The 11,662-nt window shown below is 34.4% G+C and overlaps 2 protein-coding genes across 2 annotated transcripts; both read left to right on the top strand.

Moving 5' to 3' along the window:
* Positions 1-7,936: 7,936 nt before the first annotated feature.
* On the top strand, positions 7,937-8,599 carry LOC140862436 (uncharacterized). Its single transcript, XM_073265458.1, has one exon. It carries the CDS (start codon positions 7,937-7,939, stop codon positions 8,597-8,599), a length of 663 nt encoding a protein of 220 aa, XP_073121559.1.
* Positions 8,600-8,885: 286 nt separating this feature from the next.
* Positions 8,886-9,891, top strand: LOC140862435 (uncharacterized). The gene is made up of 2 exons (XM_073265456.1): positions 8,886-9,060; positions 9,458-9,891. The coding sequence occupies exons 1-2, from the start codon at positions 8,886-8,888 to the stop codon at positions 9,889-9,891; spliced, it is 609 nt and encodes a 202-aa protein (XP_073121557.1).
* The last annotated feature ends 1,771 nt before the right edge of the window (positions 9,892-11,662 follow it).

Raw genomic sequence — 11,662 nt, 5'->3', positions numbered from 1 at the left:
GTTTTCTACTTCAGCCTTGAATTCTTTGAACTTTTCAAATGATTCAGACTTATATTTCATTAAATATAATACTCATACCTAAAATAATCATCAGTAAAGGTAATGAAGTAGGTGTGACCAAATTTAGTACCGATACTAAATGGTCCGCAAACATCTGTATGGATCAAATCCAACAGATTTTGACTACGCTCAGGCTTCCCTTTGAAAGGAGATTTAGTCATTTTTCCTTTTAGGCAGGACTCACAAGTAGGTAGAGAGTTAATATCAGACATATCAAACATGCCCTCTCCCACTAGCTTGTTCATCCTCCTTGAGGAAATATGACCTAGCCTAGCATGCCAAAGGTTTGCCGGGTTTTGATTATCGTTTTTCCTTTTATTTGTTGTTATCGGTTTATCAACATAATTAATTGGAACGTCTTTTAATTTTAAGTTATATAGATCATTTTTAAGTTGTCCATTTCCAATCAAACATTCATTCTTGTAAATATTGCAAATCCCATTTATAAAATTATAAGAAAAACCATCTCTATCAAGCATAGAAATAGAAATAATGTTTTTAACTAAATCTGGCACAAATAAAACATCTCTAAAAAATAACTTAAAATTGTTCTGCAAAACTAAATAAACGTCTCGCACTGCTTTGGCTTCAACTCTGGAACCATTTCCGAGCCTCAGCTGGGTCTCACCCATTCTAAGCTTACGACTTCTTGTCATCACCCTTTGCAGTTCGCAACTGCTTGAGGTATTCCTTGCAGTTACGTTTCCAATGATCAGGTTTCTTGCAGTGATGGCAAACATCTCCAGATATGTTCACGTTTGAATCTTTTGTCTTGCCCTTCTTCTGTGGTACAATTTTCTTGGGTGGGACAGAACGTTTTTTACCCTTTCCACTTGGCCCCTTCTTGGAGTAAGAAGAGGAGCCAACCAAGAGTACCGGTTTTTCCTTCTTTAATGTGGCCTCATAAGACACAAGCATATTGACCATCTCTTCAAGGGTGGCCTCTATCTTGTTCATATTGAAGTTCACCACAAATCCGTCAAACGACGAAGAAAGATAAAGAAGTAACAAGTCCACGTTTAGTTCATGCTCCAAAGTCAAATCGAGTGTTATCAACTTTTCAATGAGCCCAATCATGTGTACCCCATGCTCACGGACCGAAGTTCCATCTCGCATGCGGCATGTCATGAGCTCTTTGACGGTGGCATACCTCTCCGACCTTGACTGAGCTCCAAAAAGTTCCTTGAGGTGCATGTGTATGTCAGCAGCATTCACGGCATCCTCAAATCGCCTCTGGAGTTCATCAGATATTGAAACTTGCATATAGCATTTAGCCTTAATATCATGGTCCCACCATTGATCAAGTTTTGCTAATTCTTCCGGACTTATATTAGCCGGTGCTTCCTTTGGAGGATTCTTTTCTAACACGTAGAAAATTTTCTCCGAGTTTAGAACAATCTTTAATTTACGGAACCATTCCGTATAGTTTGCGCCAGTCAATTTGTTTTGTTCGAGAATTGAGTATAGTGGATTTCGCGAATTCATTGTAATGAAATACTGAAAAGAAATAGACAAGAATCAGTGATTGTTTAATTCATTTACTAAGACATAAAATATTCCGAGATTTAATTTTATGAATTTCACTCCCACTATTTTAACGATTTCACTACCCTCTAGTGAAAACGGGAAACTTGTTTCCTTAGTGGGAACATGGAGTCCAATTGACAAACTATAATTCCGAATAATATCAGTCAACCATAATTTTCAAAAGGTAGAGCCCAATTGCTTCCAAAGCAACCCCCATGTTTTTACCTCATGTCCAATAAGGGCCCAATAATATGACGCCGTTTAATGTGACATGGCAAGATGACCCATCAATATTAAGTTGTGATGGACGGTCGCCATGTGGATCCCCAATAATATGAGCCAATCTCATGGGAGTTCCACCCAACTTACAACATGTGTCGATCCAATGTACAGCTTTTCGACGAACGGGCCCCCCCAATAATATGAGCCGGACCGTGTCCGCGGGTAGCATCTCATACATTGATCGTTGATGGAAGGTAGGAACATTTAAACAATATTTAAATTACCTTTTGTTTATCTTGATATCAATTTTAAATCATATTTAAAATGATGGATTTTTAATTTTGAAAATTGTCTCATCATGCAATATTTGTATGCTTGCGGGATTCATACAATTTAATCTAAACATGCATACAACAATAATATCATATATTATTTAAAGGGTGATCGATCCCAATCACTAATCGACCCGTGGTTGCCAATCACGAGTCTAAGTCCAATCCTAGGTGATATGCAAGTATGCAATGCAATCCTATTACATTGAGCTTTCAATTTATATTTTTTCGATCTTTATTGTCTGCTGGGCCCACCTTTGTCTTTAAATCTTTATCTCCCACTAAGTCTAATAAATTTACAATAAATTTCGATGACAAGTAAGGGATACATATTTAAGGGTGGGAACGGGCCATAAACCAGACCCACTTTTTATTACAAATGACAATTCAAATTGGGCCATAAACCAAGCCCATTAATAAAACCCAACAACAATAAAACCAAATGTAAACAACCTAACATATACCTATAATATTGGTAATGGCAATCGATCATCCTTTTATCCAATAATTAATTCAATAATTAAATAATTGGATAACATGCAATGGCATCATAATTAAAAAGACAAAATCAAATTTTATCTTATCCTTTCATAAGATCATATCTTATCATCAATTGTACCAAAATAATTAATTTTATAAAATCTAATTTAACGGATAAAAATTTATAAATTTTCCAAAAATTCAAATTTATCCAAAAATCAATTTTAAAATTTTCGGACTCAAACAATTTGATCTGATGCCTCGTGGACCAATCAAAAACAATTTTCGATCGGACCAAAAACTAAAATTTCAAAAAAAAATCCAAAAAATCAAATTTTAAAATTTTTGGACTGCCCGGGACATTCCCGGGCAGCCCCGCCTCCACGTGGGACAGGGCTGCCCACATGGAGGTGGGCAGCTCGTCGCAGCCCTGGGCAGCGCCGACCGCTGCCCCGGGCAGCGACGCTCGCTGCCCGATTGCCCTTGTTTCCCTTCAAATTTAATTTTAAAAATTTTTCGTTTTGTTTCAAAAAACCGAGGCTAAAAATTTTGTACAATCGATTAATTTTAATCGTTTGATCAAAGTTTACGACCTGTCTCTGATACCACTATTGGAACACGCATTCTCTGATCACACGGATGTGATACCCGGAGCAGCGGAAGTTTAAAATTTTATTTTTCGATATGGAACGATTCCATATCGTGGGTATCAAATCCAAACGATTAAAATCTTGCAAGTAAAAATATAAATTCACAATTAAATATTTTTACCTCTTCAAGCAAAGGATTGATTATGGACTCCAACAGAATTTAATCTACTCTTCTTGTAAATCCCGGGAACCGATGACTTGCTTGATCAATCTTCGGAATTAGGTCTACGAACAGAAAAACTAAAACCTTCTGATTGATTGCACTAGAAATCAATCAGATGTTTATCTTAGAGAATAAACAGATTTGATCTGTCAATTCAGAATATAATTTTTCACAAAAATCACAGCCTGAATTATCTCAAAAAGGAGAAGAGAATTTAGAAAATTCCCTTAGAATATTTTAAGTGATTTTCGAAAATTTCAAGGATGGAATTACTTCTAATTTTCGAACACTACACCTATATTTATAGATAATTTCTAGACTAGATTAAGTTATAATTATATTAGGACTCTAACTCATTAGGGCCCATAATCCATAACTTAAGCCCAACAAGCCAAGCCTGTTATTATAGAAATTAATATAAAATTCATCATGACTCCGATTGATAAATTGATTTCACCAATGTGCACAGAAACCATTTTTGCATCTTTTAAAGTCAAGATAATTTTTCTGAATCCGATTAAGTGATTTCCAAAAATGCCCATTCATATGTCATTTTAGGAAATTCCACTCCCTTTAGTTAAAAAGTCCAACTTCTCTTTTATTAAATTTAACTCTTTAAATTTAACTATCTCAACGGGTTTTAGTAATCCATTACTTGTGTGACCCTCAATGGTTCGGGGATACAGCTAGCCGTGGGCTCACAACTCCTTGTGACTCGGAACAATAATTTCCGACTTACCCATCGAATCATGGTAAGAGCGCCTAGCAACATCGCCCCATGATTCCCTAGGTATCACTGATAGTGCCTGAAAGAACCAGTAGATTTTGGTTAGCGTACAGTACGGTCCCTTAATCCATATATCCCGATCGAATCAACAATCATTGGTGTATCGAGAGTCGTTCGAGATTCGATAACTATGCAATGCATCTTGAAGATCAAATAGTGACATCGCATGTGCTACTAGGAAACCGAGTAACCTAAAATACATCATGTACTCTGGCCAGAGATTCGTCACACTAATATCTCCTCAGATCGCATAGGATATCCACACTCGCAAGTATGTGGTGAATCCTTGACTTCAAAGCATCGACTCCTATATATGTCGTAACTGTACCCAATCCCGACACCTGATGATCCTAATAGAGTCGGTAAATGAGTCAAAGTACAGTACTAGCATATAGAGTCTCAATGATGTTTCAAGTAGTAAGGACTAATGGTGTACAACCAAAACCGCGGACTTATCCACTCAAATAATAATAACCACTTGGAAAGTCCGAATAGGGTAGTTCGATCATTCATCATATGAATATCCATTTGCATGCTTTGAACATCTCCATGTCCATTACCAATGAAACGTGGTACTTGGCATCACAAATGCTAGTCTCAATCTCGAGCGATCCTTATCCTTATTAGCGGACGGCTCAATTGACTAGGAACTGTTTAGAATATACAGTGACTATAAGATGTGTTTCATAATAGTGATCTCTATTTATTCACTATCTCATCTTACTTATACTATAGTATATTCAAGTTCTTTATCAAAACAACAATAGTATATCACAATATAACAATATGAAGAAAGACAAAGAAAACGCCATTAATGAATGTAAATTATATTAAACAAAGATTGTTTATACATAGAGTCATAAAAGCCCTTAGCCACAAGTTGGCTAACCGGGCACCCACCCTTTTAGTTATAACCTGTAGAGGGGTTGTTCAGCCCTATTATATTTTGTGGATGGATTCCATGGACTTTTGGATCCAGTTATGTTGACGGTTTATGGTATGATAGTGGCTCCTTATGCGATGGCCCAACGTACTACATATGATGGCGCCTTTGACTAAGCAGTGATATTGATAGGTTCTCGGTACTTTTCACTTGCATTATGTATTCATAACATGTGTATACACATACATCTGTACTGAGTGTTGTTAGCTCATGATTGTGTATTTTTATTGAACACCCCATTACACGGGGAAGTTGAACATTTCCAGGTTAGGGGACCAGATTGTAGTTGGTGCCAGCAGAGTTAGTTAAGATTAACTCTCTTGTGTTGAGTTTTTTATTGAGTTGTATATTATTTTGGGATGCAGTTATTTATCGGTTGTATTCTTCTGGGTTAGTATTTATTTTATGTTTTCGCATTTTTCTCTGATTATTGATTGTTTAAGTTTTAATTGCCCGCTTAAATCTCTATTAGTATGTGATTACAAGACGGGTCCCTACAAGACAAGATTTCCAATGGCTAAAATTCAAATCAAGTTACTGTTGGAGTTGAAAGATTATAAATAGAATATCATTTGAAGCCAACGTGAGACAGAGTATGGTGAAAAGAAGTTTGAACACTTGAGTGAACACAAGAAACATCAAGATCACTCTCGTACACCATAGCAGTCCACTAATCAACTGATCAAGAACACACTTCATAGAATATATTTGATCAATTTTAGGATCAATTTATGCTAGGTATGTATCGAATTGTAATATCTTTATAATAGATCAATTGAGGTGTTTCAAACCTCCATGTAATGAATCTTTCGAGCACTGGATTCAGTTGAAGTACTAAGAGTTCTGGGATAGGCAGTTGAGTAAGTCCTAGTCTTGGATCAGGGTGTTGTAAAGTGTTTGTAATACTCAAAGTCTTCTAGTGAATCTTACCGAAAATAGAAGAAGGGTGACGTTGGACAGTTCAATCTCCGAACATCCATAAACAAACACTCGAGTTCTTACATTTTAGTCATCTCCTCCCACAACAGTTTACCATTTTGAAACATTGTTCTAATATTTAAGTTGACCTCATTCCGTACATTTATTGGTTCATTGACATGGACAGTCGAGAAAAAAAGAGTTTTGTTGGCAACCACAACTGAACTCAATTTAACAAGATTAGGCATTGTTGTTGCTAAATATTAAATAAAACCATATCACTCCTCGGACTTAGACTTGCACAAATGCGATTGTACATATACACATATGGTAAGTATTTCGTATATTCCGTTCTTTTAAGAAAATGTTAAACTTAAGTTGTTAGAGGAGTCAATGTATCTCATTATAATTTATAACCCCATCTAAAATCTTTAATTTTTATCATGTGCGATAAAATGTATTACAAATAATGACAAATTTCTTTTTTGTGTGTGTGTATATGTTTATGAAGCTCACTTCTAAAAGAAGAATATATTAATATTTCATTCCATATCGTTGTATCTATCATTTATATTTAAATTTGTACATATATTACACATACGGCCCCAAAAAAAAAAATAGTATATATTGACTATTTGACTTTGCCAATTGGTCTTTTACTCTTCTTTAATGGGCCGTGGCCCTCTCCCAAAAGTATTATATTTTTTTAATATTTAATACCTAATTTTTTTAGTTAGTTTCTCAAATAAAATAAGAGAATTATCTTTAAGTGGCTATCGTTCTTGTCTTCATGACTCTCTTCTTGTCTTCTTGATTATTTTTCTTCTCTTCCAAGTGGCCGACAAATTCACACAACACCCAATTAAAGTCATTCGTAAATGCTTTCAGCTTTTCTTTTGTGTATTTTATTCTTCATTTGTGTATTTTAAGTCATTTTTCCCCCAAAAATTAGGTTTTGGTATTCTCAGTTCTTCTCTTTCTTTTTCTTTCATTTTTTAAATCTTTGTTTATTTAAATATGGGAAAAAAACATTTGATATCAATATTAGAAATACTAAAATTTCTTATAGAAAATAAAATTAACATTGTTAATTTTTTTACATGTCTTTGATTATTTTGAATGTTTCTATCTATTGAATAATTGGTTGAAAATATTTGTGGATTACAATTTATTTTTACTATATTCATGAATCATAATGTAATTTAATTGTTAAAGATAGACTAGATAGTTTTAAAAGTTCTTGTGATGATGTGATCCAAAACCTAGGCTTCTGTCATATTAGAAGTATCCATCTAATTTCATGAGTCAAAAATTGAATTTCATGATGAGCAAAATTTGACACTTTTCTGTAATGATCTCACACGTAAAATTCTCATGTGTTGAGATCATGTGGCTAATAATGGATTATGGTAATGATCACATGCGTATCAAGTGTATTTAAATATAAAGAAATAAAAGTTCGAAAAAAATGGTGTATAGAATTAGACAAAAGATCAATCCTTGTACTTTTTTTCCATATGGGCTTAATAATATTTAAAATTTCAATAATTTGTGAAATGAATGATTGAATGGTTGGCATCTGTTATTATTTGAATATAGAGGGTTTCTTTTTTGCTGGTCATATGACATGGATTAGTTAAAAAAACATATGGTTATAATTACACAAAAGATCAATGTATTTGGGAAAAAGTAGTTGTTTAGACGTGGCATAAATTTTATCCATTTCACTCTACTTTTTTGGTTTGCTTTTTTTTTCTTTCTAATATGGACAAATTAATTCTTGTATTATTTGTTGTTTTTATTAATATATTAGTTTATAGATTATTACTCAAACTTGGTCAATCTTTTTTGTAGATGAAAAAACCACAAACAATTGATGCATTCTTCAAAAGAAAGAACGATGAGATTCAAGCATCTCAATCAAATATAACTACAGATATTGATCATCTTAATTTTGAAAGTCGCCCTGCAAAATCTTTAAGAGTTGAAATCAACGAGAGATTTGATATTCAATCATTAGTACGTGATCAAGGATTGCGACCGCAAATATGGGAGTATCCCATTGAAAAACGTGATGAAGTTAGAAGAGCTTATATTAACGCTGGTCCATATCAATGTATGATTTCACAATATCCGAAGTCTGGAGGAAAACATCCTCGTAGTTTTCAGGCATCGTGGTTTAAGTTATTCCCATCTTGGTTGGAATATTCTCCTACTGCAGATGCTGCATTTTGTTTACCATGCTATGTATTTCATGCTCAAGATAGACCTTTTGGATTAGATGCATTTACTATTAATGGGTTTAATTCATGGAAGAAGGTAAGAGATGGTAAAAATTGTGCATTTTTGGCACATATTGGAAAAGATCTCACTTCACCTCATCGAAATGCTGAGAAAGCATGTGAAGATCTCATGAATCAACAAATACATGTTGTACAAATTTTTGAGAAATTCACATCTCAAGAATTTGCAGAAAACACACTTCGCTTGAAAGCTTCAATTGAGACAACTAGATGACTTGCATTTCAAGGATGTTCTTTCAGAGGTCATGATGAGTCTATATCATCAACGAATCGAGGTAATTTTTTTAGAACTATTGAGTTTCATAGCATCTTACAATGACAAAATAGCATAAGTTTTGGCCAAAACTCCACGAAATGCATCATATGCATCACCAACAACACAAAAACAAATTTTGCAAGTCTTGGCATCTAGAGTTAAGAATGTCATTCGAGAAGAAATTGATGATGCAAAATTTTGTATCATTGTTGATGAAGCTCGAGATGAATCTAAAAAAGAGCAAATGTCAATTGTCTTGAGGTTTGTTGACAAAGATGGCTATGTGCAAGAGCGCTTCTTTGGAATTGTTCATGTTAAAGATACAGTTGCATCAACATTGAAAGAATGTATCTTTTCTGTCCTATCTTGCCATAATCTTGATGTTCAAAATATTCGAGGGCAAGGTTATGATGGTGCAAGTAACATGCGTGGTGAATGAAATGGTTTGCAAGCTTTAATTTTAGGTGAATGACCTTATGCTTACTATGTTCATTGTTTTGCACATCGTTTGCAATTGGCACTAGTTGCTCCGTCAAAGGAAGTTATCTTTGTCCATCATTTTTTTTTCCAAATTAAGCTATATTGTCAATATTGTTGGTGCCTCATGTAAGCGTAATGACCAATTAAAAGCTGCTCATGCCTCAAATATTGCTCATTTACTTAATATTAATGAGCTTGAAAGTGGGAAAGGACTTAATCAAATTGGTTCTTTACAAAGGGTAGGTGATACTCGTTGGAGTTCTCATTTGAAATATATATCTAGTTTGATATAAAATGTTTAGTGAAACATGTGAAGTTTATTGAATATCATTGAAGATGGAACTACACCTGCTCAACGTGGAGATGCTGATGCAGCATATGAGGTCTTGACTTCTTTTGAATTTGTCTTTATTTTGCATCTTATGAGGAAGATTTTGGAGATTTCTAATTTGTTTTGTCAAGCTTTGAAACTTAAGTCTCAAGATATTTTGAATGCAATGCATCTCGTTTCATCTACTAAGTTGCTCATTCAGAAATTGAGAGATGATGGATGGGATGAATTGGTTGAGAATGTAAAATCTTTCTGTCAAGCAGTCAATATACCAATGCCAGATTTTAATGCTCAATATATTGCAAGAAGAGGAAGAGCTCGCCATCAACAAGAAGAAATTACAGTAGAACATCGTTACAAAGTTGATATTTTTAATGCAGTGATAGACTCTCAGTTACAAGAATTGAACTGCAAATTCAATGACAACACAGTGGAGTAGATTATTCTTAGCTCGGCATTAGATCCAAGGGAGATGCGCAGTTCATTCAGAATTGATGATATTTGCAAATTGGTACAAAATTTTTATCCAAGAGACTTTGCAGAACATAAGATTCTACAACTAATAATCCAATTTGAGCATTTTGATCATGTGCAACAACTTCCTAATTTTAGAGCATTGACAACTATTTCTGATTTATGCCAATGATTGGTGAAAACTAGAAAGTCAGAAATCTATCCACTTGTGTTTAGAGTCGTAACACTTATTCTCACTCTTCCAGTTTCTACGGCTACCACAGGGCGATCTTTTTCTGCTATGAATATAATCAAGACTACCACTACAAGAAAAATAGACATCTACAACACTTAAAAGACAACGCTTTTCATAAAAAGCGTTGTTGTTTTTTTTAACACAGCGATTTTAGTGAAAAGCGTTGTCAATATATATTTTTCACTTTTCAAAGACAACGCTTTTTTCCAAAAAGCGTTGTCTATAAGCATCTTTTGTGTCAGATTGCGCATCCCAATGTTGTATATATGCTTTCTGAATATCGTCGTGGGAAGTGCCTTTGTGAAGAAATCTGATGAGTTCTCACTTGATTGAATATAACAGATATCAATATCTTTATTCTTCTCAAGCTCTTGAGTGTAGGCAAAGAACTTTGGGGGTATATGTTTTGTTCTGTCACTTTTGATGTATCCTTCTTTCATTTGAGCAATACATGCATCATTGTCTTCATACAACGACACAGGCTTCTTTTCTACTGATAATCCACAAGAAGTTTGGATATGTTGTGTCATTGATTTTAGCCAAACACATTCACGGCTTGCTTCATGTAGCGCAATAATCTCAGCGTGATTTGATGAAGTTGTTACGAGTGTTTGTTTCTGTGAACGCCAAGAAATTGCGGTGCCTCCACGAGTAAATACATATCCGGTTTGGGAACGTGCCTTATGTGGATCAGATAAATATCCAGCATCGGCATAACCAATGATACTTTGATTGGTGTCTTTTGAGTACAAAAGTCCCAAATCTGTCGTTCCTCGTAGATAACGAAATATATGTTTAATTCCGTTCCATTGCCTCTTTGTTGGATATGAACTGAATCTTGCCAATAAATTTACAGCAAAAGATATATCTGGTCTAGTGCAATTTGCAAGATACATAAGTGCACCAATGACACTTAGATATGGTACTTCTGGACCAAGAATAACTTCATCATCTTCACATGGACGGAATGGATCATTTTCTATGTTTAATGATCTTACAACCATTGGAGTACTTAATGGATTTGATTTATCCATATTAAAACGTTTAAGGATCTTTTCTGTATAATTTGCCTGGTGAACAAAAATTCCACATTCTTTTTGTTCTATTTGCAAACCCAGATAGTACTTGGTTTTTCCAAGATCCTTCATTTCGAATTCTTCCTTCAAGTACATCATAACCTCTTGAATTTCTTTATTTGTTCCAATGATGTTTAAATCATCAACATATACAGCAATAATTACACATCCGGATGTTGTTTTCTTGATGAAAACACAAGGGCATATTGGATCATTTACATATCCCTTTTTCATCAAGTGCTCACTTAGCCGATTATACCACATTCGATCGGATTGCTTTAACCCATATAATGATCTTTGCAATTTCACAGAATAAAATTCTCTGGGTTTTGAATTTTGTTCTTCAGACATCTTAAATCCTTCAGGGATTTTCATGTATATATCACTATCAAGTGATCCGTATAAATAAGCTGTAACAACATCCA

The sequence above is a fragment of the Henckelia pumila genome, chromosome 4 (genome assembly GCF_033568475.1).
Source record: "Henckelia pumila isolate YLH828 chromosome 4, ASM3356847v2, whole genome shotgun sequence".
NCBI classification, from domain to species: Eukaryota; Viridiplantae; Streptophyta; class Magnoliopsida; order Lamiales; family Gesneriaceae; genus Henckelia; species Henckelia pumila.
The sequence above is the reverse complement of the archived record's forward strand: the minus strand, read 5'-3'. Positions and strand labels throughout refer to the sequence as shown.